The sequence below is a fragment of the Quercus lobata genome, chromosome 6 (genome assembly GCF_001633185.2).
Source record: "Quercus lobata isolate SW786 chromosome 6, ValleyOak3.0 Primary Assembly, whole genome shotgun sequence".
Classification (NCBI taxonomy): domain Eukaryota; kingdom Viridiplantae; phylum Streptophyta; class Magnoliopsida; order Fagales; family Fagaceae; genus Quercus; species Quercus lobata.
The window spans coordinates 42,996,356-43,021,681 of NC_044909.1; the positions used below are offsets into that span (position 1 = coordinate 42,996,356).

The window sequence follows — 25,326 nt, forward strand, 5'->3', positions numbered from 1 at the left end:
TGTTTCCCTCAATTTAAGAATGAGACAGTAAACAGAAATTTTATATGCGAAATATTAAGAAGAATGCAGCGTATCAGGTACAAGTAGCATTCAGGAATAAAAAAGCAAACACAAAAGCCAAGCAAACATATAACATAATCAAAGTCAAGGAGTTCACAACACCATGGTTGAGTCCCATCGTTATTTAAACAGACCATTGGGCTATTTTGAAGTTCCAAAACACCTAATCATGATGACTAATCAGCAGTCCAACTCTGCTCAACAATCTCACGTACTCTCCTATTATATTCACGTTTGTTCTCACTAAACATCCGTGCAGCTTCTGAATTTGCAGGAGAATTTGGGTTTGGGTCACAGAGCAATGACTGCAATCAGAAAATGACAATAGCTTTAAAACAAGAACTCAAGAGTAACATCATCATAAAACCAGAAAGCACATTTGCCAATTCTTTTCTATAAGAAATCAATATACATCATTGCATACTCTATCAATATACATATACAAAGAAGCATGCAAGCAAGTATTTATGTAAAATAACCACATAATAATACAATGGATCACCAACTCCAGTCCAAGCAGCACTTGCCAGATAAGGAATCAGGAACTAGTGAAATCAGAAATGCTAAGTGAAACTTCACAGTTCACAGGTCCATTTTGCTTTCAAATTTATAGATGGCACAAACAAAGAAATTTGTGAAGTGGTATAGCCAAAATGGATAGATGCTACACAGCTACACTATTGTTGCTTATAGTAGCCACTTTGCTTATATACCTTACTTTCTCACTATGGTACCGCTCCATCAACTCTTGAAAAGAATGTTTGTTGTTGATGGACTACTCTATATCAGCAAATGATGATGCACAGGCAATGAACTCCTTCACACGCTCTTGAAAAGGTGTATAATTAACTAATAGACGATCCAAAACGATAAAAGTAGATTCCACCACCTGTGTCATGGACTTGTGTTGAAGCAGATTCATTGATTCAAGATGGGTAAGAAGCTGATTTTGAAGAGGCAACACTGTCTGCTCAAGCACATCCACGTTTAAAGTTGTTACGCTACCTTTTAGCAAAACAGGAGGACTCTTGGGGATTGACAATTCACTCGAAGACTGAGCGTCACGACAAGATATTTGTGATGACGTCTCATCAAATTCAACAATTGAAGGGCTATGATGCAGGTCAGCAGAGCCTTCACAATTAGACACATCTTTATCTCGAGGAACAAATATGGAATCAAAATTAGGGAAAACACCTGCCAAAAATATGAATCAGAGTCACAACCAAAGATGAAAGAGGGAAAAAAAACCAAACAAATGGAATGTAATCTGTATTTACCACAAGAGAGAGGCCGAGGTGGAAGAACTAATAAACATCGAGGAGGAGGGAAAGCAAGCCGGCTCAACCAACCCAGAATATGAAGTCCTAAAACTTGACTTATACAATCTGTCACTGGAAGAAAAAATATATATATTAACAGATAACTGATAAGGGCAAGCAGCAAGTTAGTAAGAACAAAGCAAGAGAAACATAAACTATAAAGATACGGTGGGTGAGAGGGGGGGGGGGTTGGGCTGGGCAGGGCAGTAACTGTAGGATACATAGCAAATGTGTACATGCGCAAGAAAATACCTTCAGTACAAGTGTCTCCAGCAACAGTAATCTGCCTCCAGATCTCAGCCTGTCCGCAATGAATCTCCCATGCATCATATAATCCAAGTAACGACTTCATTCGGATAATCAATTATCAAATTTTTCTTAATCAACTGAAATGGAATCATCCCATTTTGGCAAGCACCATTCTCTCCATGAACCAATTGTCTCTGTACCACATTATTGGAAGTCGATGGGCCTTCACACACTCAAACACCACTCACAAATGGAACAAACCCACACTCTCAAAGCACGCAAAGAAAGATAGAATGGAGAGGGAAAAGGAAGAGAATTCTTCTTGTGTTCTTATATCTGTTCTTCACACTTGGTTTGCAATTAATGGAGGAAAACATGAATATATACTACACCATGCAACCTTAATTCTGACAGTATTAAATTATATAAACTTTAAAATTTTACTACTCCATTCAACTTGTTTACTATATTATTTGATGAATGAAATAAAGTCTCATAAATAAAATAAGTTGTTCATAAACACTGCAAACATTTCATTAGCAAGTTTCTTATTCTTTCAGTAAACCAGCACAGCGAAATGGACATATAAAGACATCACTAAAAAGTCATGTTTTCCGCCTCTCTCCTAATGGAATCAAAGAGTGCAGTAGATAAATAACGTTCTCCAGAGCTGGGGAAAATCACCTGCATAGCACACAAAATCAAAAGGAAACAGTTAAATAATTGGGTTAAACATATATATGCCGACAAGTATATTTTTCAAACTTTGAATTAGGTTAAAGAGTGGTAATAATTACACACAGTATGTATGGGACACCCGGACACACGATGCCATGTTAGCTGAAATTATGTTTTGAGAACACAATTTCAATAAAGATTGTGAAATTAAAAACACGATTTTACCATTTCACAAATATAACTTAAATTACAACAAATTGATCAATATTGTATACGATATTATGGCCACACAACCTGCAGCTAAGCAAAAGTGATGGACAGCTTGAAAATAAATATGGTATTCTACAACACTCTTCATCTCCTGGTTTTGGAAGACATGAAGAAATATGGATCCTAGAATGTGCAGTCAGGACTCCGTAGAGCATACAAAAGGAGTCATCCAAAACATATACATAAGAACGGTAAAAGTACCAAGAAAGAATAAAGAATTGAAGGTGCTAAACATTAACTAACCTTGTTGTCCTCCATTCATGATTGCACTTTCAACCGGTTCTACCCCATACACCTACATTTATACAGGAGAAAGTGGACCATTAGTATAAAGTATAAAATAATCTCTCTCTCTCTCTCTAAGAATCAAGCACACACACAAACGGACCTTAATCTCTGGGTTTTTCTCCTTCAGGAAATTCCCTGCACCAGTTATTGTACCCCCAGTCCCTATCCCTGAAACCAAAATATCAACTTTCCCTGCTGAAGAGCTCATCAGCCTTCTCAAAAGCACCATTAAGGCCCTTGGTAGGATCTGTAAGGTGCAACTCAGCTCCAAAAGCTAGGGACACAATTCTTCTCTCAATGCTATATGAAGCTGGCATGATAAGTATTAGTCTGTAACCCTTGACAGCTGCAATGAAAGCCAACCCAATGCCAGTATTGCCGCTTGTTATCTCCATGAGAATAGTCTTTTTCCATTATTCAAACATGTCCCGAATCAATGAAAAATATGTTAGTTCTATAATCTGGACTACATACATAGCAATATCTCATATACAATTAAATATAAGTATTAAAGAGAAACTAAAAAAAACAAAGAATTAAAAGTAGAAGTGAAAAACCCTGTAATATGAGCATTACAAATTTGCACAATCATGAAAAATAATATTGTTCCATTTTGCTTTTCACTGAGCCAATTCGAAGTAAAATGCATGCAATCCCACTACTAACAGAAAAGCCAAAAAATTTCATGTACGTGTAATTTCAGTTGAATTTTTTGGAGAGCTAAACAACAGAAAACTAAATATTCTGTAAAGCACTCTATATCTAAATACTTCAACTGAATAAAGACACAATTGATGTAACACAACATGTTACAGGCAAAAACATAGACTAAACAATATGAAAGTCTGGTTCAATATTTTAGTGGCAAAATGATTTCAGAAGTCTTTTGCTACAAGCCACAAGCCATTAGCCAGCAGTAGATCACTGACTAACTATAACAACATATTCATAGCCATTGATCATGATACAGGGTAAATTTATGCATGCAACTAATGATATTTATGTTCTAGCCTTCTCTGTAATAAAAAGAAGGTAAAAGTCTAAGCTGATATTCTAGTCATTCAACTAACAGAAATAAACAAGGCACCTCACTCATTTTTAACCCATGATAGGCTGCTCTGCTTTCCAGGAACGGCCAGTCAAAAAAATCACCATTGTACGTGACATAAATACCAGGCTTCACCTCTCGCATATGGGCAAACCACTGTCTAAGAAGCTCTACCTGCAAGAACAATCAGATCACTTAACAAAAATTATCCTGCATAAGCATCCTAAAGCAGTCTAGGAAACCTAATTGATATAAATGCACATGCATATTATATGGACAAACAATAAACACACGTGCTGGAACACAAACACATACACATGCAATATAAATGTATACCTAACTAAATACATGCATCTATACATACATATAAAGATTTGTGTATCATTACCTCATTTCTCTCATTTGTCACTTTAAAATACCCTTCAAATTCCGGTTTTGGAGTATACTCTAAGTCCTCTATGTCATCTCCAACACACTGAAAATAAACACAAAAAAGTTGCAGATATTTATTAGCAATTGCCAATGAAGGATTGAGTCTATCAACACAGAACAAAATCATGGCTAGGGGATCAATGAATAACAAGCAATGGCAATAATGGGGCTTACATAGATGCAAAAGAAATGAATAATAATTCATTTTCATCAGCAATCACTGGAGGAAATCAAACTTTTATGAACATATACTGGCCACAATCTTAAAAATCATTGATTTGGTTAATTAATTACAAAGGTAACATAATATTGGAACTCGAGAATATAACATCTGTTGTAACCAAGAGTAAATCATAGATATTATAAGGAGATAATCTTCAATGCTTGTCAATGAACTGAATTAGTATTACCAAAATAGTTAGGATATATTACTTATAAAAATAAAAATGAAGTTCCAAAAAGGAAAGCTCTGGCTGTCTATTTAAGATGACCCACCAAATAAATTTTTAAATAAAAGTTCCTGGAACAAGACAGCCAATTGAAAAGATATCTGGAAGGGGACAGCAAACATGTAACTTGGATCAATTTATCTCCAGGGTTCACTGACTAAACTAAATAACCTGATATACTATCCTTGCATGTATATGAAAGACTGGAGCAATAGAATAACATTTAGTTGAGATTTCAGGTTAAGCAAGAATACCAAGATGTATCATTTATACTGAAAGAAAAATGGTAGGAAGAAGGTTTCATTACCAATCTTGCAATACACCAACAAAACCCCTGTCCATGATCAAGGGAAGGTAGTTTGGTCCATTTGTATGGACCACATTCATGTTTTCTGCACCAATGTATCTCCCTCTCTCTCCCTCAACCCTAAACCCAAAAATAAAAGATTCCAAATCTTAAAGATTCCACCTGCTGATGCCACCCAACTAGTGAGATTAATGCTCAGAGGACGTCCAACCTTTCAACCTCCAGCTGTAAGTCTCTATTTTCAGCAGTGGAACTAGGCGTTTAGCTATTGGGTGGGAGGGCTAATTAGGGACAGAATTGTGTGTATCTATATATATAATATAAGAAAAGAAAAGTAAGTGCGTTTTTGGGGGAGCCACTTGTATACATAATTAAACTTTATCCTCAAATGTAAAGGAAAATTTAAAGCATTTAGAAAATCTTGGGGGAGCAATGGCCCCCTCAAGCTATAACATGTAATATGACTTACTTCCCAAGAGCTTTATGGTGCAGAACAAGTCCCAAACCAGTACCATCCATCCCTACATACATTCATACCAACAAAGTTTCAACATCCAGCAATTTTAAATATAAAAAATAAAAAAAAACTGACAACAATTTGCCTAATGTTTTAACCCACCAAAAAACACATTAAACATCAAAGAACAAAATCACTTAAAGAAAACCAAGAAACATATCCACTGAAATCTAGCATCAACACATATCTCGTAAACACAAAGCACAAAGCAAATTCAAAAGTAGAGAGTTGGATAAACTTTCCAACCAGGCATTAGTATTTCAATGTAAAATTTACAAAAATCAAAGACTTTGAAATATTATTAAAAAGAAAAGGGTTTTTAAGATAAACCCACATCAAATAATCAGGAATGTTTTGAAAGCATTAAAAGAATTAAATAAATAAAAAAATAGTGATTTCAGAGAGCGAGAGAGAGAGAGAGAGAGAGAGAGAACCTCTATGGGATGCTAATCCTAATGCATTTTACGCTTATGCTGTCTCGTATAGTGTCTGGTATGTGGGGGAGGGGGTACTGCATCTCCTTCGTGAGGCTCCTCACGTTGCTGCAAAAATGGAGTTACAACCAAACAATGGATTACATGAATTCCAAAACCAACCATAACAGTAGTTACTCAATATTTATTACATTAAATGACTTGTCATACCGTGGGGCCAGTGTTGTGTCCTGCTTTGTGACCACCAGTCCCACAAGGAGGTGCTTTTATTGTACGTTTAGGTCGACCTGGTAGGGGTGACTGTAACCCAACAACCTGCTCATTCTCAACATGCACAGCTGGTTGTTTTGCTTGACTCCCAACAACTGCGGGGGAGGATGGTGTAGCAAATGAAATGTGAGTGCCCGTACTCATGGGATCTATATGCAGTCTAGGAGTGGGCATGAATGACATGGAGTGACTATGGGGCGGTACATGGTCTATATGACGAATGTTGTACGATGGGGATTGCGTGTGCATGACAGGAGGGGTTTGATTGAAATCAGGGCCGAGATCAAAGGATGGTGGAGTAAATGAAAGATGAGCAGGATCAAAAAATGTATGTGAGGTGTGTGAAGGGATCTCGGGGTGAAAAGATGCATGAGTAGTGGGTAGAGAGATATCTAGGTTAGAAACTACATGAGCAGTATGTGGAGGGATCTCTGGGGAAGGAGATGCATGTGGAGGTGGAGGGAACTCTGGGGCAGGAGACGCACGTGGGGGTGGAGGGAGATCTGCCCTACTGACAACCTGATGGGATGCAGCACGCTGACCATGGCTATGGCTGGCACGAGTTGAGCTCGTGCTTGGTCGTCCAGTATCTTCTGGCGCTTCTGGATTTGCCCCATCGATATTTTCCAACGGAAGTCGAGCAGTTATACGGTGAAGGCGTTCCACTGTCTTAAGTACAGCTGAAATATGGTTGTACTCAAGACTGCCTACTGTATAAAGTCTCAACAACTTCTTGTGACTGGCAACCTGAAAGTAAATAAATACAATTAGTACATCATACTGAAGTTCCTGATACGCAACAAAAATTGAAAAGAAAGGTCAAAGCAATTACCATAATAATAAGTGAAGCCGAAGTGTGGTCGACGAACCTCCAAGTCACCCTATCGTACCAATCGAAGTATGGATGAGCAGGCGACATATCACCCTCTAGTCGTGCTCCAGGACATAGAGATCGTGCTCGAGTATTCCATACTCGGATATGGCCATAATGTCTGTCCCTCCAATTCACCTCCATCTTCCCCCTCAAGTCTATGGCATGAAGGGCTTCGTCAGTATCAACATATAGGGGGGGTTCTTGTACCATCCCGAACTGACGAACAACACGGTCCGGTGTATGTTTCTCTACTAGCCAGAAACATACAAGTGGTACCCTCGCCGTCCATACATCCCTTCCGGCGACACAAAACGCAGGCAGGTGGGCTAATTCAGTTTCATATGGTTGCCACACCACCTAAAATAGTCAAATCAAAGGGCAGCACATTATGCAATGTTCCATATCTATGAGCTCTTTTACATTTATAAATACAATAGTCATAAACAATAGAATAAACACAATGTTGGTACCTGCTTTGGATGCATACAATCTAAAAGCTGACGGTACCGGACCAGACAGATTTCGGCGGGGCTATTCAAGGTGTTCACAACCCACACAGTCCTACAATTGCGAAAGAGGGAGTCAATACTTGGAATTGAGAATATGAAGTAATAAACAACAACAAATGATGGGCAATCGTAAATTTAACAGTACATACCACTAAGATTATACTAATAAATGATTATCTAAACATATGATTAGTGGTGGAGCTAAAAATTAATAAGACTTATATTATACATCAATCATAACATATGACCTCCGTGGTTGTCAAACGATATATAAAAAACATAAATAAAAATCCTATTAATGAGTCACAATTAGAAGAATATCAAGGTTAAAATTTTATTTTCTATGTCTAACAATGTGTTTAAAATTATGGATATATTTCCAATAGAGAAAATCGGTCAAGGAAGAGACTTACTTAATAGACAATGGAGAAGGTGCAAATGGTGGGCCATATGCACCATCTGGTGGGAGGTCCATCCTTGGGCACAAAAAAGGGAATCTAACCCATGCCCAATACTGAACTAGCAACAAAGCCCCACCAATCTGACTAGCACCTCTGTCGGTTGCCCTGCATAACTCTCTGTACAGCCATGCAAGGCAAGCGCTCCCCCAACTGTACTGAGGTGGATTCCGTAGGTTCCTCAGCATCTGCAACCACATTGTATGCACCCTATCACCAGACTTGTCGGCGAAAATTGTGTCTGCCAGGAGTGCTAGGATATAACACCGTGCATATTGATGCACAACCACCTCTGTTGCATCATCGGGCAACCCTTCGTCAATTTTTTCTAGTAGCTTCTTTATTTGGATCCTTTGTCCTTGAAGCGTGGTGCCAGTAGTAGCAATCCCAAGCAGACTCTGACATTCATCTTTCCATTTCAAGTCAGTTGTTCCAACAATTGCCTCACCATCGATTGGAATCCCGAAAAGAACCTCCACATCTTGTAATGTGATCGTTGTCTCACCATGTGGCAGGTGGAAGGTGTGGGTTTCAGGCCGCCATCGCTCAACGAAGGCCGTGATCAGGTTATGATCAATCTCTCTACCTGGGGTCCTATACAGCCCCTCTAATCCAACTCTCTTCACAATGTCGACGATACGATCATCCACCACTATCCGGCGTCGTTTTCGGAACTCGTCATTACGACCGCGGCATTTCAGTGGCCCTGGATCCTGCACATGATAGAACTATGGTGATGAGATGCAATATGCCATAACCTTTGTATATATGATTGTAGTTATTGATCCCAAAAAACAAAAATAAAGCAGTTATGAAGGGAGCTTAAAATATCAACCCCAAAAAGAAAAAAAAAAGAAAAAAAAAAGAAAAAAAAGCAACAACGGGAGAAAAATAAAAGGATGCAATGCATTTTATACATTTGTCTAGTAATGAAAGGCTTCCCATGCGACCAGCCTATTGCTGCCTCTAAACCAGGAAAAGTCAAAAGGCTTCTTAAAGCTATTTCATTAATTTAAGAAGCTTTAAGTAACTATCTTGGAATTTGGTTGTATTTCGTTGTCATAGTTGCTGATTTGTGTTTGTTTTCCCTTAAGCTCTGTTGTTGTCCAACCCTTGAATTTACTTAACTAAGTATTTTAATGCAAGTAAGAAACTCAAGTGAAAAGGGTCCTTAAGGATTTTATTTGATTTATGACAAAAGCTTGTCTTCAATATGATTCATTAAGCTAGGTTTGTTACACAAGTTGTAATTCCAAATGGATTCCTAAATATAAACTTCTATGTTTTGCTTTTGGAACCTAAGGATCATATCCGTTTGACATGATATGGAAAATAAACAACCTAAATAGAGGAAAGTAAAAGAAACTAGAGGCAAAGGCTAGTGTTCTCAATAATAACAATAAAAATTACTGCAACAACCACAACCTGAACAACTTCTTGCCAAGCAACAATAAAATTATCACAGGTCACATTGCTTCAAACAAAAATAACTCTTATGAACCTAGGATTGCTTTGTTCATGTACACCCACACTAACAGTCAACCAATCTAACTTAACCCAACTAATGCGCATGACCATGCATTGAAAGTTAGTAATACCATTGACACTTAAAATTTCAGAAATGGGAAGAAAAAAAAAATCAACATAATGTAGAAGGATAAGATGAGAATATTCAGCAGGTGGTCGGTTTTAATTTTTACCTTGCCTTCCCAAACAGCGCACACTCGATGTGTTTTTATAAACCTTAACACCGAATCGTCAGCGGGCCCAGGACCAAACTCATCAGGGAGCTGAGCAGGAACAGCAGTCATACTGCACGAAGTTTAGGGAGTCAAGAGTAATATAATCACATGTTAAATTGGCAAGGAAAGTGATGAACAAGAAAATGATTCAGTTTATTTTGACAACAAGCAGATGGTCCTCTTTACTCATAAAATTAATTTGGGCTACAATGAAGTTTTACAAAAGGTGACAAAAAGAATGAAGGAAAATCATATCCGCGTTGATTAATTTGGGCTACCCACATAGTTGGCCCTACTATTTTCCCTCCTACCAAATGGACCCTACAGTTACGTGCTACATAAAAGATCTGAAAAAATTAAAAAGGGGGGAGGAGTTTGTGGGGTGGGTTCTGAAAAGACTTTCTAAAATTGATTGTCTGAACTCACAACAAAACATCCAAACCAGGGTACAATGGTGAACAAAGCCTTTACCCTACCACCCCAACACAAGTAGGTACGAAAAATCTCATTTCTACACTTCATCCTACCAAACATAATGTAAGAAATCATAAAATCATTTCAACATTGCAGCATTGCCTGTGTAGATTCATGTGAAAACTATGCAGAAGAAGTGAAGAACCAGATGTTAAAAATAAGACAATATAATGCAAAATTTAAATACCAGGACAAAAAATAAATAAATAAATAAATAAAAAATCTTCAATAACAGCAATGTATATAGTAAAGCAAATGAACAAAGGTAACAAAGCAAACATGGCAGCCAAGATTTGAAATGCAGCAACATAGTAGAATCATTACCTGCAATATCACTATGCAACTACCTTCTCTAAAAGCTTATGTTGTGAAGCCTTTTCAAGCCTATTCCTGCAAGGTATAAAATGCAATTAGCACCTCAAATATGTATATATATGGATGAACATCATTTCTATGCTTATATAAAGAAGGAAGAAAGGAAAATAAATTTCTAGATAGACATTTTAATATATATGATGAATTTCATATTGTAATATTTAGGAGAGCCTTTTTTTTATAAGAATAATTTTATTGAAAAAAAGACTACATACAAAAAGCACAAAGCAGCCAAAACAATACTATTATAAACAGTATAATAAATTGATGCACAAGGTAACTACATGACACCAATTAAACATCTAACACGTCTACATTCATAACACTATCTAATGTTTCCAACCCAATTTTCCATTTTACAAGACGTTTAAACTTAACAACATATTATGCTATACTTGGAGCCAACATCCATCTTAGAAGATGCCAACCAGTTTGAATGTTTAGGATGACAATATCAGCATTCAGCACCTCTATCAGGCAAATTACTTCAACCACCATATAAAAACATAATAAAGGAATCGCAAAGTACACACATATACAAATACTTAAATCATGCTCTGAGGTACAAGTCATAATAAAATAGATTCTATTCATTTAAACATTTCTTCAAACATATAGTACTCATACTTTATACAAGAATACACAGATAATTTTCTCAAGCATGAACCGTTTCTAACACATGACAAATCAACATAATGAAACCCCATATTAATTTGATGATAGATCGTAGTAGAAACATGATCCAAGGCTATTCATTATTTTGGTACACAACAAAAACCAAAACTCACCACTCAACCAATGCTTTCGCTGAGATAAAAACTCCAAAAAAAAAAAAAAACTTTAACATAATAAGACTCAAACTTTTCTTACTAATTTTCTTTTGCTTTCCTGCAGTTTCTCGGCTGCCAAACAGAGGGAAAGCCCAATACTTGACATTAAAAAGTTAGAAAATAAGAAATCGGTGAAGTAATAGAAACGTACCTAAATGGAAATTGTTTGTGAAAACCAGACGGCGACGGGAAGTGAGAGACCGGAGCGAGATGGAGGGCCGACGGCGACGGAGCTCAAGAGAGGGAATCAATGCGATGGAACGGCGACGGAGCTGAAGAGAGGGATGAGTGCGACGGAACGGCGACGGAGCTGAAGAGAGGGATGAGTGCGACGGAACGGCGACGGAGAAGGACGGAGCTGAAGAGGACTGAGAGTGAGAGAGAGAGAGAGAGACAGAGTTTTTTGAGTGATGCACTGTGAGTGTGGGAGGGAATGAGAGAGTTTTTTGAACTAAAGAGTTTTTTTTGAGAGTACTGTAAGTGTGGGGAGGACTGAGTTTTTTTGAGACTGTTTTGAATGAGAGTTTTTTTTTGAGTTTTGTTGAGAGACACGTGTGGCAAAAGAATAGAAATCAAGTCCAACGGACTTGATTTCTGTGTAGAGAAACCAAGTCTTTAGACTCGGTTTTTATACATACAAACCGAGTCTAATAGACTTGTTTTTTAAACACAGAAATCGAGTCCAATGGACTCGATTTCTATGTGTAAAAACCAAGTGTATTGAACTCGGTTTGTATGCATAGAAATCGAGTTTATTTAACTCGATTTCTATGTGTAAAAACCGAGTTTGTTAGACTCGGTTTGTAAGCATGGAAATCGAGTTTATTTAACTCGATTTCTGTACGCCCATTTCCCACGTTAGTCACTGCAAAAAAGGAAAATCGAGTATTCTAAACTCGATTTTACAACCCACAAATCGACTCCAATAAACTCGAATTGTTAGAAACCAAAATAGTTTGAAACGTTTGCTAACTAATGATATTGTTTAGATTTTATAGTTATTTTCTAAAAAAATCCTGAAATGGGTGAACAAGCAAGTTTCCACGTTTGCTGGGGTTTTAAATGCTTGTGCTGATCATGTTGCAAAGGACCTGAGCAAGCAAGTTCATGGCTACATGACAAGGATAGGGTTTGATTTCCTATCATTTGCAGCAAGTGTTCTTGCTCATATGTATTCAAAGTGTGTGAATATTCAGAATGCTAAAAGGGCATTTAAAGGAATGCCTCGACCAGATTTAGTTTCATGGACTTCCCATGCTTGATTAATTTGATAAAGTTTTTTGATAAAGGAAAAGGGTGGATTAACACGTATAATAGATCATTCTGCTTGTACCACTAAGAATATTATTAACCAAATGCCCATGAAACCTGATAAGATCTGTTGGGCTTCCCTACTTGGTGGTTGTAGAATTCATGGAAACTAGTTACAAATATAAAAATTGAAATAACCCATGGAATATGCCAAAAGAATGACCAAGTATAATTGTACATCTTTCCGGGCCTCTGCAGCTGCTTGATGTCTTCATTAGCAAAGCATTCAGCTGTTCTAACGCCTTCCTCGCATCATGGTGAGTGACAGAGAAAGCATCACAAAAACCAACTGAATCTGAGAAGCCCAGTTCACTCTTTGACCCTATAACTAGATGTTTTTTTCTTCTGCTTTGGGGGACAACGCTTGGGCGGGATCAATAGCTTCAAAGAGAATAATATTTGAAAAATGAGGGCCCAATGGCAGCACACTTCAGTAACCTTTCAATACCATTAAGAATAACTAGCAGACTACCGGCGCGATGCTTGGATAATGCTATAAGCTTCTATGTAAGAAGCTTATGGAAAATGTTGACCATATAATAGAGTAATAACACAAATTATTGTTGCAATAACATTAAGGTTTTGGTTGAATTAAAATAGTACAAATTCAGGTGATAAAGAATTTAGACTACAGCATAATTGTTATAAAAATTAGAAATTAGTTGAAGCAAATAGTTTGTCATAAAAAGCAAGAATTTTAAGTTGCATGAACATATCCTTTTTTTTTTTTTTGGTGATAAATTGATATGAAGCCTCTTAATTTGGAAATACACTTCAATGACTATCATGATGTGCATTTTCATAAGAAAACAAAACAACACAAAATTCAATTTTGGTTGTAATAATTTTCAAGCTCTTTCTCAATTGGATACCTCAAAGTTACGTGCTTTCGCTGAAGGCCAATTATTCAAAGTTACATGCAAAGATGAGATTGAAGGTTAAATGCAAAATTGCTTCAATAAAGTGCCACATAACATGACCTAGTGTTTCAAAATGATATATGTGAAGTTATTTTTATGGCTGCACATTTCCTTTGTAACAAAATCATTATTACAAATAGTTTAACAATGGAAGAACACTAAATGACCAAATACGGTGGTATGGAACTTTATAGAAGATAACAATATGAATTATAATATATTGCACATTTGATATACATAGGGCAAAGAGTGAATTGTTACAAATTCCAAATAATTTGTAAATAAAAAATAAAAAGAAATCATATGAATTGCTAAATCCATATGGTTATCACCATAATTCCATTTAAATAAAGTTGTACATATTTAAGGCCAGGTGACTCAATATTGTATCTTTGAATGAAGGTTCTCAAAAGTTCTACTTGAGAAGCCAATTCAAGTTGATATCTTTCTTAGCCACCTCAATGTTAAGCTTGGTGAGGACGTCCTTGATAGGCTCCCATAACTTGGCCCTCTCTTCGTCACATACCACAATCATTAATTGCTTAAGATCTATTGTTGATTCTGGCAATGGATTACATAATCTCAAGCATCCTTTCATGTTAAGCACTTTTAAATTACACAACTCACCAATGTATTTTGGCAACTTGCTAATGCTTAGGCAATCAGATATGTCAAGAATGCTTAACTTATGGAGGCTTCTAATTGACTCTGGCAACTCTGACAAATCAGTACAAGACCTAATCCTTAACACTTCTAAATTCACTAGCTTTCCAATACCTTTAGGCAGTATAGACAACTTATGACAGTTGGTGATGTAGAGTTTTTTTAGGCGAACAATGTCACACAACCCAACAGGTAGTTCTACTAGATCATTGCAATAGTCAATGTTTATCTCTTTTAGATTTGGCAATGCATATGAACCCTGGATGGTACAATTCTCAAAAGTAGTACCAATATTGCACATAAATAATGATATTTTTCTTAAACTCTTCAATGGTACAAGGGTCTTGCAAAGGGAAGAAATTGAAATCTTCTCCAACCTAATTCTCTTTAAATTAGGTAGAGACCAGAGCAGTTGAAAATTTTTTATTTCAGCATGAAAGAAACCACAATTACTGACTATCAAAACCTTGAGTTCATTTGCTTTCTCCACAAATTCAGGTAAGGTGTAATTCTTTGTTTGAAAATTTAGAACTAAAACCTCAACTTTAGGTGCTTGAATGTTGCACCAACTCCCCAAGAATGATTCATCTGCAAAAAATACATTGTATACACCAAAAAATTCTTCAGGAAGGCCAAGCTGAATATAAAATAAATCCAAAGAAAAACCTACACACACAAAATATGTTTGTAATATTATTTAACAAATGCTATTTTTTATATATAACAAAGTATATCTAACATTAATAAAAACTAAAAGATTTTTAACACCTAACCATGAAATCAACATTTATTGTTTCTTCTAAAAGGAAAAAATAAAAAAATAAAAAAATCATATCTCTAATTTTCTAAATGAAAAATTATAAAAATAAAGAATGTTTTTATTAAAAAAAATTACTTATATATTTCTAGGATATATTAGTATGGTATAAGAGTTATAGAGCGTTAATAATATATAAACTTTTTCTATTTTTATGAAATACATTAAATACACTTTAAATTAATGAGTTATTCATGGTATAAGAGTAATTAGAGGAAACAAAAATGATGTATTTGTCATCTAAATAAATGTGTTACATGTCTTTAGTAAAAATCTCCCCGCCGCGGGGGGGTGGTGGGGGTGGGGATTATTTAATTTATATCTAATGATGGATTTTTTTACCAAAAGTATAAGAGGGAGGATGGATTTTTCAAAAGTCAAGGGGCTTATGCCCCCCGCCCCCCAAAAAAAAACTTCCCCTCCCTCTGCCCCTAAATGAATATGATGTGATCAGCACTCAATATTATGTAGGTTACATAATGTGTATGTGTGTGTATTTGGGAGAGAGAAAATGTGCCGACCAGTTGAGATGGATAATAAGCGTGCATTGATGGGTTGTTGTTTCTGTTCCATCCACCACTTTGGTAGATTGCTTCCACTTATGTTCATAATCAGTCTTTTCCTTTGTCCTATAGGCTCCTGGCTACTTTGATGCAGAGCAAGCTCTCTAAGAATATTATGTTGTGTGACAAAGTCTTCATTGTAATAGCTCTTGACCTCACTTGCATCTTTCCTGGTGAATGGGCAAATTAGAAGGTTAGAAAAATACTTTTAAAAAAAATAATTTTTCACACACAAACATATATCCAACAAAATTAAGAATATAATTACAGGAAGTTATAGACTAACAAAAGTTAAAATCCCTCTCTTTTCCTGGGCAGAGTAATTGACATCTCTTATTGTTTCTAGTTTGGTATAAGTTTCTTTCTTTCTAGCTCTTTGTTGTAATCACATTTCACATCAATGAAATAAAAAGTCCAAATTTAGTGCGGACAGGTCAAATAAACTATAATAACAAATTATCAATTGCCATCAAAAGTTCATTAAGCCATAAAGGGTCATAAACAGCTAGCGTACCTTGTCATCTCAAGGTTAGCCAGATTTCGAATGGTGAGTTCTTGCAAATTGGCAATCGAGTGGATTCCATCTTCATCTAGTTCATATAATTCTGCCCACATATCAATAAGGATAGCAGCAGAGATCCTTTGTTCTGCATGAAATGAACCAAGGTCCATGAAGCACTCTTTGATAATGATCTTGTCATCTGGAAATTCTAGGCTTTTTTGAAGATGAGGAAGCAACTCAGTATCAGAATTGAAAAAAAAATGACCTTCAGACCATTTCAAAAGTCTACTATGCCATACCACTGCATGTTGCCCACACAGTGAACCACCAATCATTTTAAGGACCAATGGAAACCCCCCACAACCTCTTACTATCTGCAATGCAAGGAACCAAATAAACTCAATTACTGTTCAAAATTCAACAAGGGCAATTTTTTCCAAGATTTAAATTATCTAAACGACATTAATTATTCAGAAATATGAAAACAGAGTGTGACAAAATTTTCCCCCTTTTTTGCAGTCTCGTTTTAGAAAGTTGGGTTATTGGAAACAAAATAAGCAAGCTTAAAAGTATGCATAAGTAGGAATAATGATTTTGGCAAAGTACATTTGGTATTATGTATGTACCCATAAAAAAAATGTATATCTTCTGATATATATATCGCAGATTCACCAAGTACCTTTTTGATATCTTCTTCTGGAATATAAGAGCTCTCATCTTGTAGGAATGCTGAGTGATAAAAAAGAGTCATTGCATCCACATCATTTAGTTGTTTCAAGTTATATGTATGTTTAAATCTTGGAAATGCAGTTCTTGAAGTAACCAAAATCTTGTAGTTTGGAATATTAAACTTAAACTTTTCAAGAAGGAATTCTGATCCAAACCAGACATCATCCAGGATCAACAATATAGGACTAGGTCCAATATGACTCAACATTTGTGGTAGCTGGCAGATTGCATCTTCATCACTTTGAATTTGATACGTAGGCTTAATACCCTTATAACTAAATAGGTTTTGTACAATGACCTTCACATTGGGAGTTTTAGAAACGTTGACAAAGAGAATATTGTTCGCAAACATGCCTGTATATCCAAAAACAATGTAGTTAGAAAACATCCTTGGAGGCACATTTCATGTCTCATAAAATTACATAAAAAATAAAAATAAATAAATAAACTCACATAATGGCTAGGTCATGAAAAAAATTTCCCAAGCCCAATCAAGGGAAAGGGTAAGAAGTGAGTGAACAAACAAAAAAAAAAAAAAAAAAAAGATGTGAGAAATGCCACAATTAGAGTCATGAGAATTGCTTTTCTTTTTTTCAATCATCTCCTAAAATGACATGTTAATTAAGGAGGCGATAGAGAATATGACTTTGAACACAATAGAATGATGGAAAAGAATACAAGTGGTCGATCATAGATAGTTTGTTGACAATTCATAGCTGAACCACCAAAATTTGGGAATAAGACTTGATTATTGTTGTTGTACCTCTTTTCTTTTACTACTTTTCTAAGGAAATAATTCCAAAATATGAAATATTCCAAAAACACTGCTTCAAGTGTTGAAAGGGCCAAAACAAATGAATGAACATGATTTGTCATGGCCACATATTGTTAGGAAAAACTAACCACTTCTTGATGGGACCAAAGTCTCCCTCAACGGTGTCCACCAAGTGTGTATTTACCAACATAAAGGTAATAGCTATTAGCCACAGCAAATAACAACGCTAAACTAGAAAGATATGTAATATCGATTCTAAGAGACAAATTATCAAACACAAAAAAGGCATACTGGTTTGAAATGAAGCCTACATCTAGACGAGCTCCAACAATCCACTATAGGGTTTTTGGGGTTTGATTTTGGTTTCTAGGTTGTTGAACCGTAAGAAACATTACAGCACCACTGTTATCGTCTTAGCCCAACCCCACCTCCCATTTAGGAACCAAGGTATAAACAATAGACTAAGGCATCTAGTGATCAACTATAAAATATTATTATATTTATTTTAGATTTACATAATTTACAGTTTTTCGACTTATTATATTACCCCTCTCTCAATTTATTAAATATTACCAAATTTGTTTGTTTTTTATTTATTTATTTATTTATTTTTATAAATTTTACTTGTGATTTAATTATACAATTCTTTTCCATGCTTATTTATGTTGTGCTATTTTCTATTAACCTTACAATATTATGAAAATTTATTTGAAAGTTTGTTTAATTTTTTTATAGATATTTTTAGTCAATTTTGCTAATATATACAAATTTAATATACCTTTATTTGTATTTTAATTAATTACTAAATTAATTATGACAACTTCAAGTTTCGACCTCAATTAAACCTTAGTCCGAGCTTAAAAACTTTGAACTTTCCCCTTTTTCAGTTCTTTGAATGGTTCAGGTTTGAAACCATGCCATAAATTGTCTTAGCATCCCTTATGCCATGTCCTAAACAACAACCTTTGAATGCTTTTGATGTGTACTCTCACCCGTTAGTACAGAGACACTTCAATTGCTTCTCTGCCTCTCTAATTAACCATAGCATGAAATGGTTGAAATGGTTGAAACACTTGATCTTTTGTGTTCAACGCATTCCCCACATCTTCCTTGATGCATCATCAATAAATGTGACAATATCTATTGCCACCCAAAGACTCCACCTCAAAAAGGACCACAAACATCAGAGTGACTAATCCAAGGATTAGATTTCTTTTGTGAGGATATGGCAAAAGAAATATTATGTTGTTTATTGAAAAAACAATGATTACAAGGGTTTAGCATTCTACCTCTGGAAAAGGGAATAAGAGACTTCTTTGCTAAAATTTGAAACCCCTTGTTGTTGATGTGAGTCAACCTTTTGTACCTCAATTTTGATTTGTTCTTTCACAACATAAAATACATCTCTACACACCTTCACATCTGTCTTGTAGAAAGTGCAACAAGGCTTGCCTTTAGCCACCATAAGTGAACCCTAGTTCAGTTTACATCTTCCATCAGTAATTGTCATAATCCCAATGTGGTTTTGGAAATAGATGAAGACACAATTCAGGAACATGTTGCGCATCCTTCAAAGTCAATGTATACTTGACACTAGTTTAAATGCAAACATCACCACTTCTCACAATCTTCGAATAACTTTTGTTGCCCATCTTCACAAAACCAAAGTCTCTATCCATGTACGAAGTGAAGAACTCCTTGTTAGGATTACAATGGACAGAAGCAGAACAAACCACTCAATTTCTTCCCCAACATGCAAGCACTCATCCTTCCCCCAAGAGAGAAAATACAATTCAAATTTATAAGTCATCTATATATATATATATATATATATTAATAGGTAAAGTTTAGAAAAAATCCAATTAGATTCTACAATTTAAGTCCAATTTTGTGTCATGTGTCCTAAATTATTTATTTTTAGAGAGGGTTTTATTTCTTAATTTTGGAATCAAATGTAAGACCATGTCATAAATCTTCATTCAAGTGAGTTATTGTGAACAAAAACCAAAGAGTCTAGAATTAATTAACATAAAAATATTTGAAAAATTGACAATTTACATTTTCTATCTAATAACATTCTTACAAGACTTTTTAAAGAGTTAAAAAAGAAAATATAAGAATGACTATAAATAATATTTAAATTATATATATAAGAATTATACTATGCATTTTAATGTGTATCTTTTAAGTATATCCATACATATGCAAGAAGTTACAAGCTAGTAATAATAATAATAAGTGAAGCTGAAAGAAATTCAAATTAGAATTCCAAATTAGAGTTCCAATTTTGCACCATGTGTCCTAAATTATTTATTCTTAAAGAGTTTTATTTCTTAATTTTAAAATAAAATGTGATACCACATCATAAATATTCATCAAAGTGAGTTATTAAGTACAAAAATCAAAAAGTCTAGAATAAATGAATTGTAAAAAAAAAAGGTGGTTTACAATAATTAAAAAAAATATATAGACAATTTATATTTTATACCTAATAATATCCTTACAAAATTTTTTAAATAGATAATAAAATATAAAAATAACATCAATAGTATTTAAATTATATATATGAGAATTATACTATGCATCTTATTGTATATCTTTAAATGTATCCATGCATATGTATGGGGTTACAAGCTAGTATATATAATGAGAAATCATTATATACTTTAGAAATGCGTGGTTTAAAAAAAGTATAATCTAATACAATGTATAATTTGAACTTCTTATAAAAAAATATAATTTGAACCGTATAATTATAATTGTTTTTAATTGTATCCATGCATATACTCGAGACTACACACTAGCCTTCCATAATGTCACACACCAAATAATCCCTCTTTCTCCTCTAAAATCCAAATTGAATTTTAGATTATGCATCGTCTTATCTCAAGGGAGACAATATTGGGTGATCTTATTAATAAGTGAAGTCACAATAGTAACATTAAAAAATTAGATTATATTTTTTAATGATTTAAAATTTATTTTATTCTTGCTATATATATATATATATTTTATAATAGGTAATATTTTTTTATTTGTAAATAATTTAAAATTTGAAATATATATATATATATATATATATATATATATATAAAGCTTAACAAAAAAGGACAATAGAATAGAAAATAAAACACTTAAATCTCAAATAGGATATATTAATAAAGAAATTCATAAAAAATTCTTAGAAAATAATGAAATACTCTATCAAAAAGATAACAATGAAAACAATCGTAATGATGTTATAATATTTAATACTATAATTATTTTGATTAGGGTTATTCCTTAGGTTCTCTATCTTAAAATTTAGCCATGCGACTGTAATTAAATAAAAATACACTTTCATCCCAAAAGGAAAAAAGTCATATGGCTGAATCTTTAGAAGAGAATCTAAGCAACAATACCTAAATACTGTACTTAAGTTTTGTCCTTCTAATTATATAAAAAGGCTAAATACCTAAGTATCTGTTATAAAATTTTATTAACAAAACATGTTACAATTGTTTCTACAAAAAAGAAAATGTTTAAAATTAAATTGATAATATCCTACTTAAAATACATTATATTAGAAGAAAATCTTGAATTAGTGATATTATCAATCAAAAAGTAAATGTTAGCAAGACCTAAATATAGAAACTTTACTAATAATAATGCGACATCCTACATATCAAATAGCAGGAAGAACCTATTTTATATTTATAATTGATTTAAATAAATAAATAAATAACTCATTTATGGTCTTGGACCCCAAACAAATTAAAGAGATGGAAGTAGTACCTTTAATTTTCTCATCCTGACAGAGCATTTGGACCAATGTGGTCTTCCCACATCCAGCAGGAGCAGTCAATAGAAGCTGATGCACCTCCTCCTTCAACAGCAGTGCCTTCAACTCCTTCATTGGCATATCAAACCCCACCGTAAAAATCGGGGGTCTACGAACCGCACAAAATGCCCTTGGTCTGTCCCAGTTCGAATCCTTTTCTTCTTCAATAATATTCAAGTTTACCGAAATCTCGGTCCCATGATTCCTTGTGCTATTTGCTTCCGTATCATCCTCACAGGACCTTGCGATGTCCTCGTCCGACTCGCAAAGTTCGGGGGGGCAACAGGCTCTAAAACAGCGGCACCACCGGCTTTTCGAGCACTTGCGAACTTGCTTCTCACGCTTTTTCACGTCTTCTTTCGAGCGCTTTGTATTCTTTTTTGGGAGATCTAATCGCTTTGTATCATCGTTGAACAAAAGCAATATATGATTTAGTCTGGATCCGAGGTGTTTAAGATTGACCACTTTCTTAACTGCACCTCCAAATGCTTCAACTTCAAAAATTATTTCTACTGCCATAAATCTTAAACTTTGCTTCGATCGCCAAATAACCCAAATAAATCCAATATAGGATTTCGAAACCCAATTTAGAAACAAACTAAAAAAGACTTCCCTCTACCCAACAACGCCCAAAAAATCGAAACTTTATTATAATTTTGTTTAAGGATATGTTGTAGATCTGCTTTCAAATGAATGACTGCAACACAATACGACTTAAATTAGCAGCGATACCTGAAAATTACGAAGCTGAATTAACACTTATATACAACTGCGAAACTTGCAAACACGGCAACCCTTCAATTTCTGCTTAATTTCTGATAAAGATAAGAGCGTAAACAAAATAGAATTTTCTGGGGAGGGGAAATTATTGAATAGTCGGAGAGGGTAAAACACGTTGATACAGAAATCAATCAATATACCTTTTTCTCCGCAATTGCGCATCTTGTGACTTGAAGTTTCGGACAAGTTTTTAGACCTTTTACTTTTTAGAGCATGGCACGGACTTTTATTATTATTAGATTCTTCTAGGTAAAGAATTTTTGGCTGCTCTCCAAACCAGATTTTTTTGCCTTACACAGAACAATTAAACTCCAAATTGCTTCTTTCTCAATAAAAATAAAATAAAAAACTCCAAATTGCTTGCCACAAAGGTTTCGGCCAGTGGTACTTCTAGGAAATTTTTTCTACATTATTTCTCAAGAAGCATAAATTATACAATTTAATAAAAAGAAAAATTTATATATTGATGACAACAATAACAATAACAATCAAAAAACACGTAAATATATAAAGTTTTACAACATAAAGTTTGTGGAATTTAATTGTGGTTATTGTTAATGTTGCTGAACAAGGATGGACGGCGATGACTGTAAAGAGTAAGTGAGTTTCTTATTTCCTTTTAGCCTTTAAGTTTGATTTAGTTTTAGTTTAAATTATTTAATTACTTGTGAATCTACAAGGCACTAAGGCAATGAGGATTTTTTTTTTTTAATATTTGTTGAATTAAAAACGTAATCGTGTTGGTGTTGGAATATTGATAGTCTTAGTCTGAGATGAAATTAGGCTTTTCTATTAGCATTTGGTTTAGACCTTGTTAGTGGTTTCATTATAATTTTTTTTTTTTAGATTTTCGTGCTTTTTTTTTTTTTGGAGTTTTTTTCATGGTTTTATAAACCAGTACAGTAAAAGAACCGGAAAAGAAATTAATTATTGATTTTTTGGTCGGACCGAGATCCAATCGATGGTCAAATCGGTGACGTTATAAATAATATAATAAATAAAATTTTAAATTATATAAATAAAAATATAATATGTTTATTACTAATAATATGATAGCAAAAAGTAAAAACATAATATTTAGTGACATTTTTCATGTAAATTTAATCAAATTTTCTTAAAATGGACAATCACATATTTAATTATAATAATGAAAAGAAAAAGTTTATTTTATATATATAAAATGAATTAATTTATGTTATATAAAAATTAAGTAGCTTCTTAAGTTTATTCACTTAATTAATTACATCTACTATTTCGATTGCCAAATAACCCAAATAAATCAAATAAAGGACCCAATTTAGAAACAAACTAAAAAAGACTTCCCTCTACCCAACAACGCCCAAAAAATCGAAACTTTATTATAATTTTGCTTAAGGATATATTGTAGATCTGCTTTCAAATGAATGAAAAACTGCAACACAGTACAACTTAAATTAGCAGCGATACCTGAAAATTACGAAGCTGAAGTAACACGGAACCCTTCAACTGCGAAACGTGTAAACACGACTTTATTATTATATACAACTGCGAAAGAAACGTGTAAACACGGAACCCTTCAATTTCTGCTTAGTTTCTTCTGATAAAGAAAAGACGGTAACCAAAATACAATTCTCTCGGGGGGAGGGTAAAACACGATAATAAAAGAATCAACACACACCTTTTCTCCGCAATTGCGCATCTTTAGGACTGGAAGTTTCGGATCCGCGAGTGTGTGAGTGACCCGGCATATATGCCGGGTACACCATACTAGCTCCTAATTTAGACTTTACACTTTTTTTCCTTTTTTTTTTTAATTTTTTTTTTTTATCAGTAGACTTTACTCTTTAGAACACGGCAGGGACAGACTTTTATTATTTTTACGCACGGCATGGACTTGACCTCTTTATTAGAGCCGGAAAAGAAACAGGAAACAGAATTCATGGCATTGCTTTCACATCCGGTTTTCAAACTTTATAGCCCAATACGCAAGTTGGATTAAAAAAGAAAATATTTAAGGTATGTTTGGATATTGTTTATTATTGAAAATTAAAAATTTATTATTGAAAATATTATTGAAAAATATTTTTTAAATGTATAAATAATACAATGAGATCCTATTTTAAAGCAAAATTTGTCAGATTCTGTACTTGTGGGTCCCATAAACAGTTCACTGACCCAAGGATACACAAACGCAACCTAAAAAAGTAGTATGCAATAGCCCACTTACAAAACTTAGCCAATTACAAATAAAAAATTATTATTGTTAAGTTATAGATTGAGCCAAGCTAAATTTGCCTATTTTGGTGATCTCTAATGGTACATCTTTCATCCAAACTTGAAATTGAATGTGAAAATTGCTCGTGTACAGTGTTATAATGTCTACGTACATGAGAATAATTTAACATTGAAAAATAAGAGGCAAGGTACTGAATATCTTTTGCAATGTGGCCGAAGTGCAATAATGAGTAAGAGTCATCCTTGAGTGCTATGATAAGGATGAGTATAAATTTTCTATCTCAGTCTTCTTGCTCCACTATATACTCTACAAATAAGAACATGTCACATGTTCATCTATTTTATTAAATGCTAAATTTATGCATTCTATTATTTCAATTACCTAAATATGATGAGTTATTTATTTATTTTAGGAAATTGAAATGATAGAAGACATAAATTTAGCATTTGATAAAATAGATGGACATGTGGCATGTTTTTATTTGTGGAGTATATAGTGGAGCAAGAAGAATGGGATAAAAGTTTTGGACTCGATAAGGATCTATGAGTCACCTTCCAAGATAACCTAGTAAAACTTGTTTCCATAGCTAGTTCAAGAGCCCGTCATGCTGCCAAAGCTTCGACTTCGATAGCTGTAAAAGGTAGG

At 34.2% G+C, this 25,326-nt stretch overlaps 3 protein-coding genes and 1 pseudogene across 10 annotated transcripts; all 4 read right to left on the reverse strand.

Moving 5' to 3' along the window:
* Positions 1–20: 20 nt before the first annotated feature.
* On the reverse strand, positions 21–2,346 carry LOC115995158. The gene is made up of 3 exons (XM_031119610.1): positions 1,635–2,346; positions 1,341–1,454; positions 21–1,257 (listed from the first exon to the last, which is right to left on the reverse strand). The coding sequence occupies exons 1-3, from the start codon at positions 1,732–1,734 to the stop codon at positions 836–838; spliced, it is 636 nt and encodes a 211-aa protein (XP_030975470.1). The 5' UTR covers positions 1,735–2,346; the 3' UTR covers positions 21–835.
* Positions 2,266–3,390, reverse strand: LOC115950321 (annotated as a pseudogene).
* Positions 3,391–6,054: 2,664 nt separating this feature from the next.
* LOC115995157 (serine/threonine-protein phosphatase 7 long form homolog) lies at positions 6,055–12,134 on the reverse strand. The gene is made up of 8 exons (XM_031119609.1): positions 11,738–12,134; positions 10,706–10,771; positions 9,866–9,977; positions 8,121–8,878; positions 7,669–7,759; positions 7,157–7,555; positions 6,265–7,071; positions 6,055–6,162 (listed from the first exon to the last, which is right to left on the reverse strand). The coding sequence occupies exons 3-8, from the start codon at positions 9,974–9,976 to the stop codon at positions 6,073–6,075; spliced, it is 2,256 nt and encodes a 751-aa protein (XP_030975469.1). The 5' UTR covers position 9,977; positions 10,706–10,771; positions 11,738–12,134; the 3' UTR covers positions 6,055–6,072.
* Positions 12,135–14,023: 1,889 nt separating this feature from the next.
* On the reverse strand, positions 14,024–24,226 carry LOC115994893 (probable disease resistance protein At5g66900). Of its 8 annotated transcripts, XM_031119225.1 has the most exons (7): positions 24,124–24,226; positions 23,913–23,990; positions 21,641–22,383; positions 17,042–17,445; positions 16,375–16,736; positions 15,819–16,030; positions 14,024–15,068 (listed from the first exon to the last, which is right to left on the reverse strand). In XM_031119225.1, the coding sequence occupies exons 3-7, from the start codon at positions 22,203–22,205 to the stop codon at positions 14,233–14,235; spliced, it is 2,379 nt and encodes a 792-aa protein (XP_030975085.1). In that variant the 5' UTR covers positions 22,206–22,383; positions 23,913–23,990; positions 24,124–24,226; the 3' UTR covers positions 14,024–14,232. The 8 variants fall into 8 exon arrangements, with proteins under 8 accessions (XP_030975085.1, XP_030975086.1, XP_030975088.1 ...); XM_031119226.1 differs by having other exon boundaries at positions 23,913–24,226; XM_031119228.1 differs by lacking the exons at positions 23,913–23,990; positions 24,124–24,226 and having other exon boundaries at positions 16,375–16,507; positions 16,628–16,736; positions 21,641–22,726.
* Positions 24,227–25,326: the final 1,100 nt, after the last annotated feature.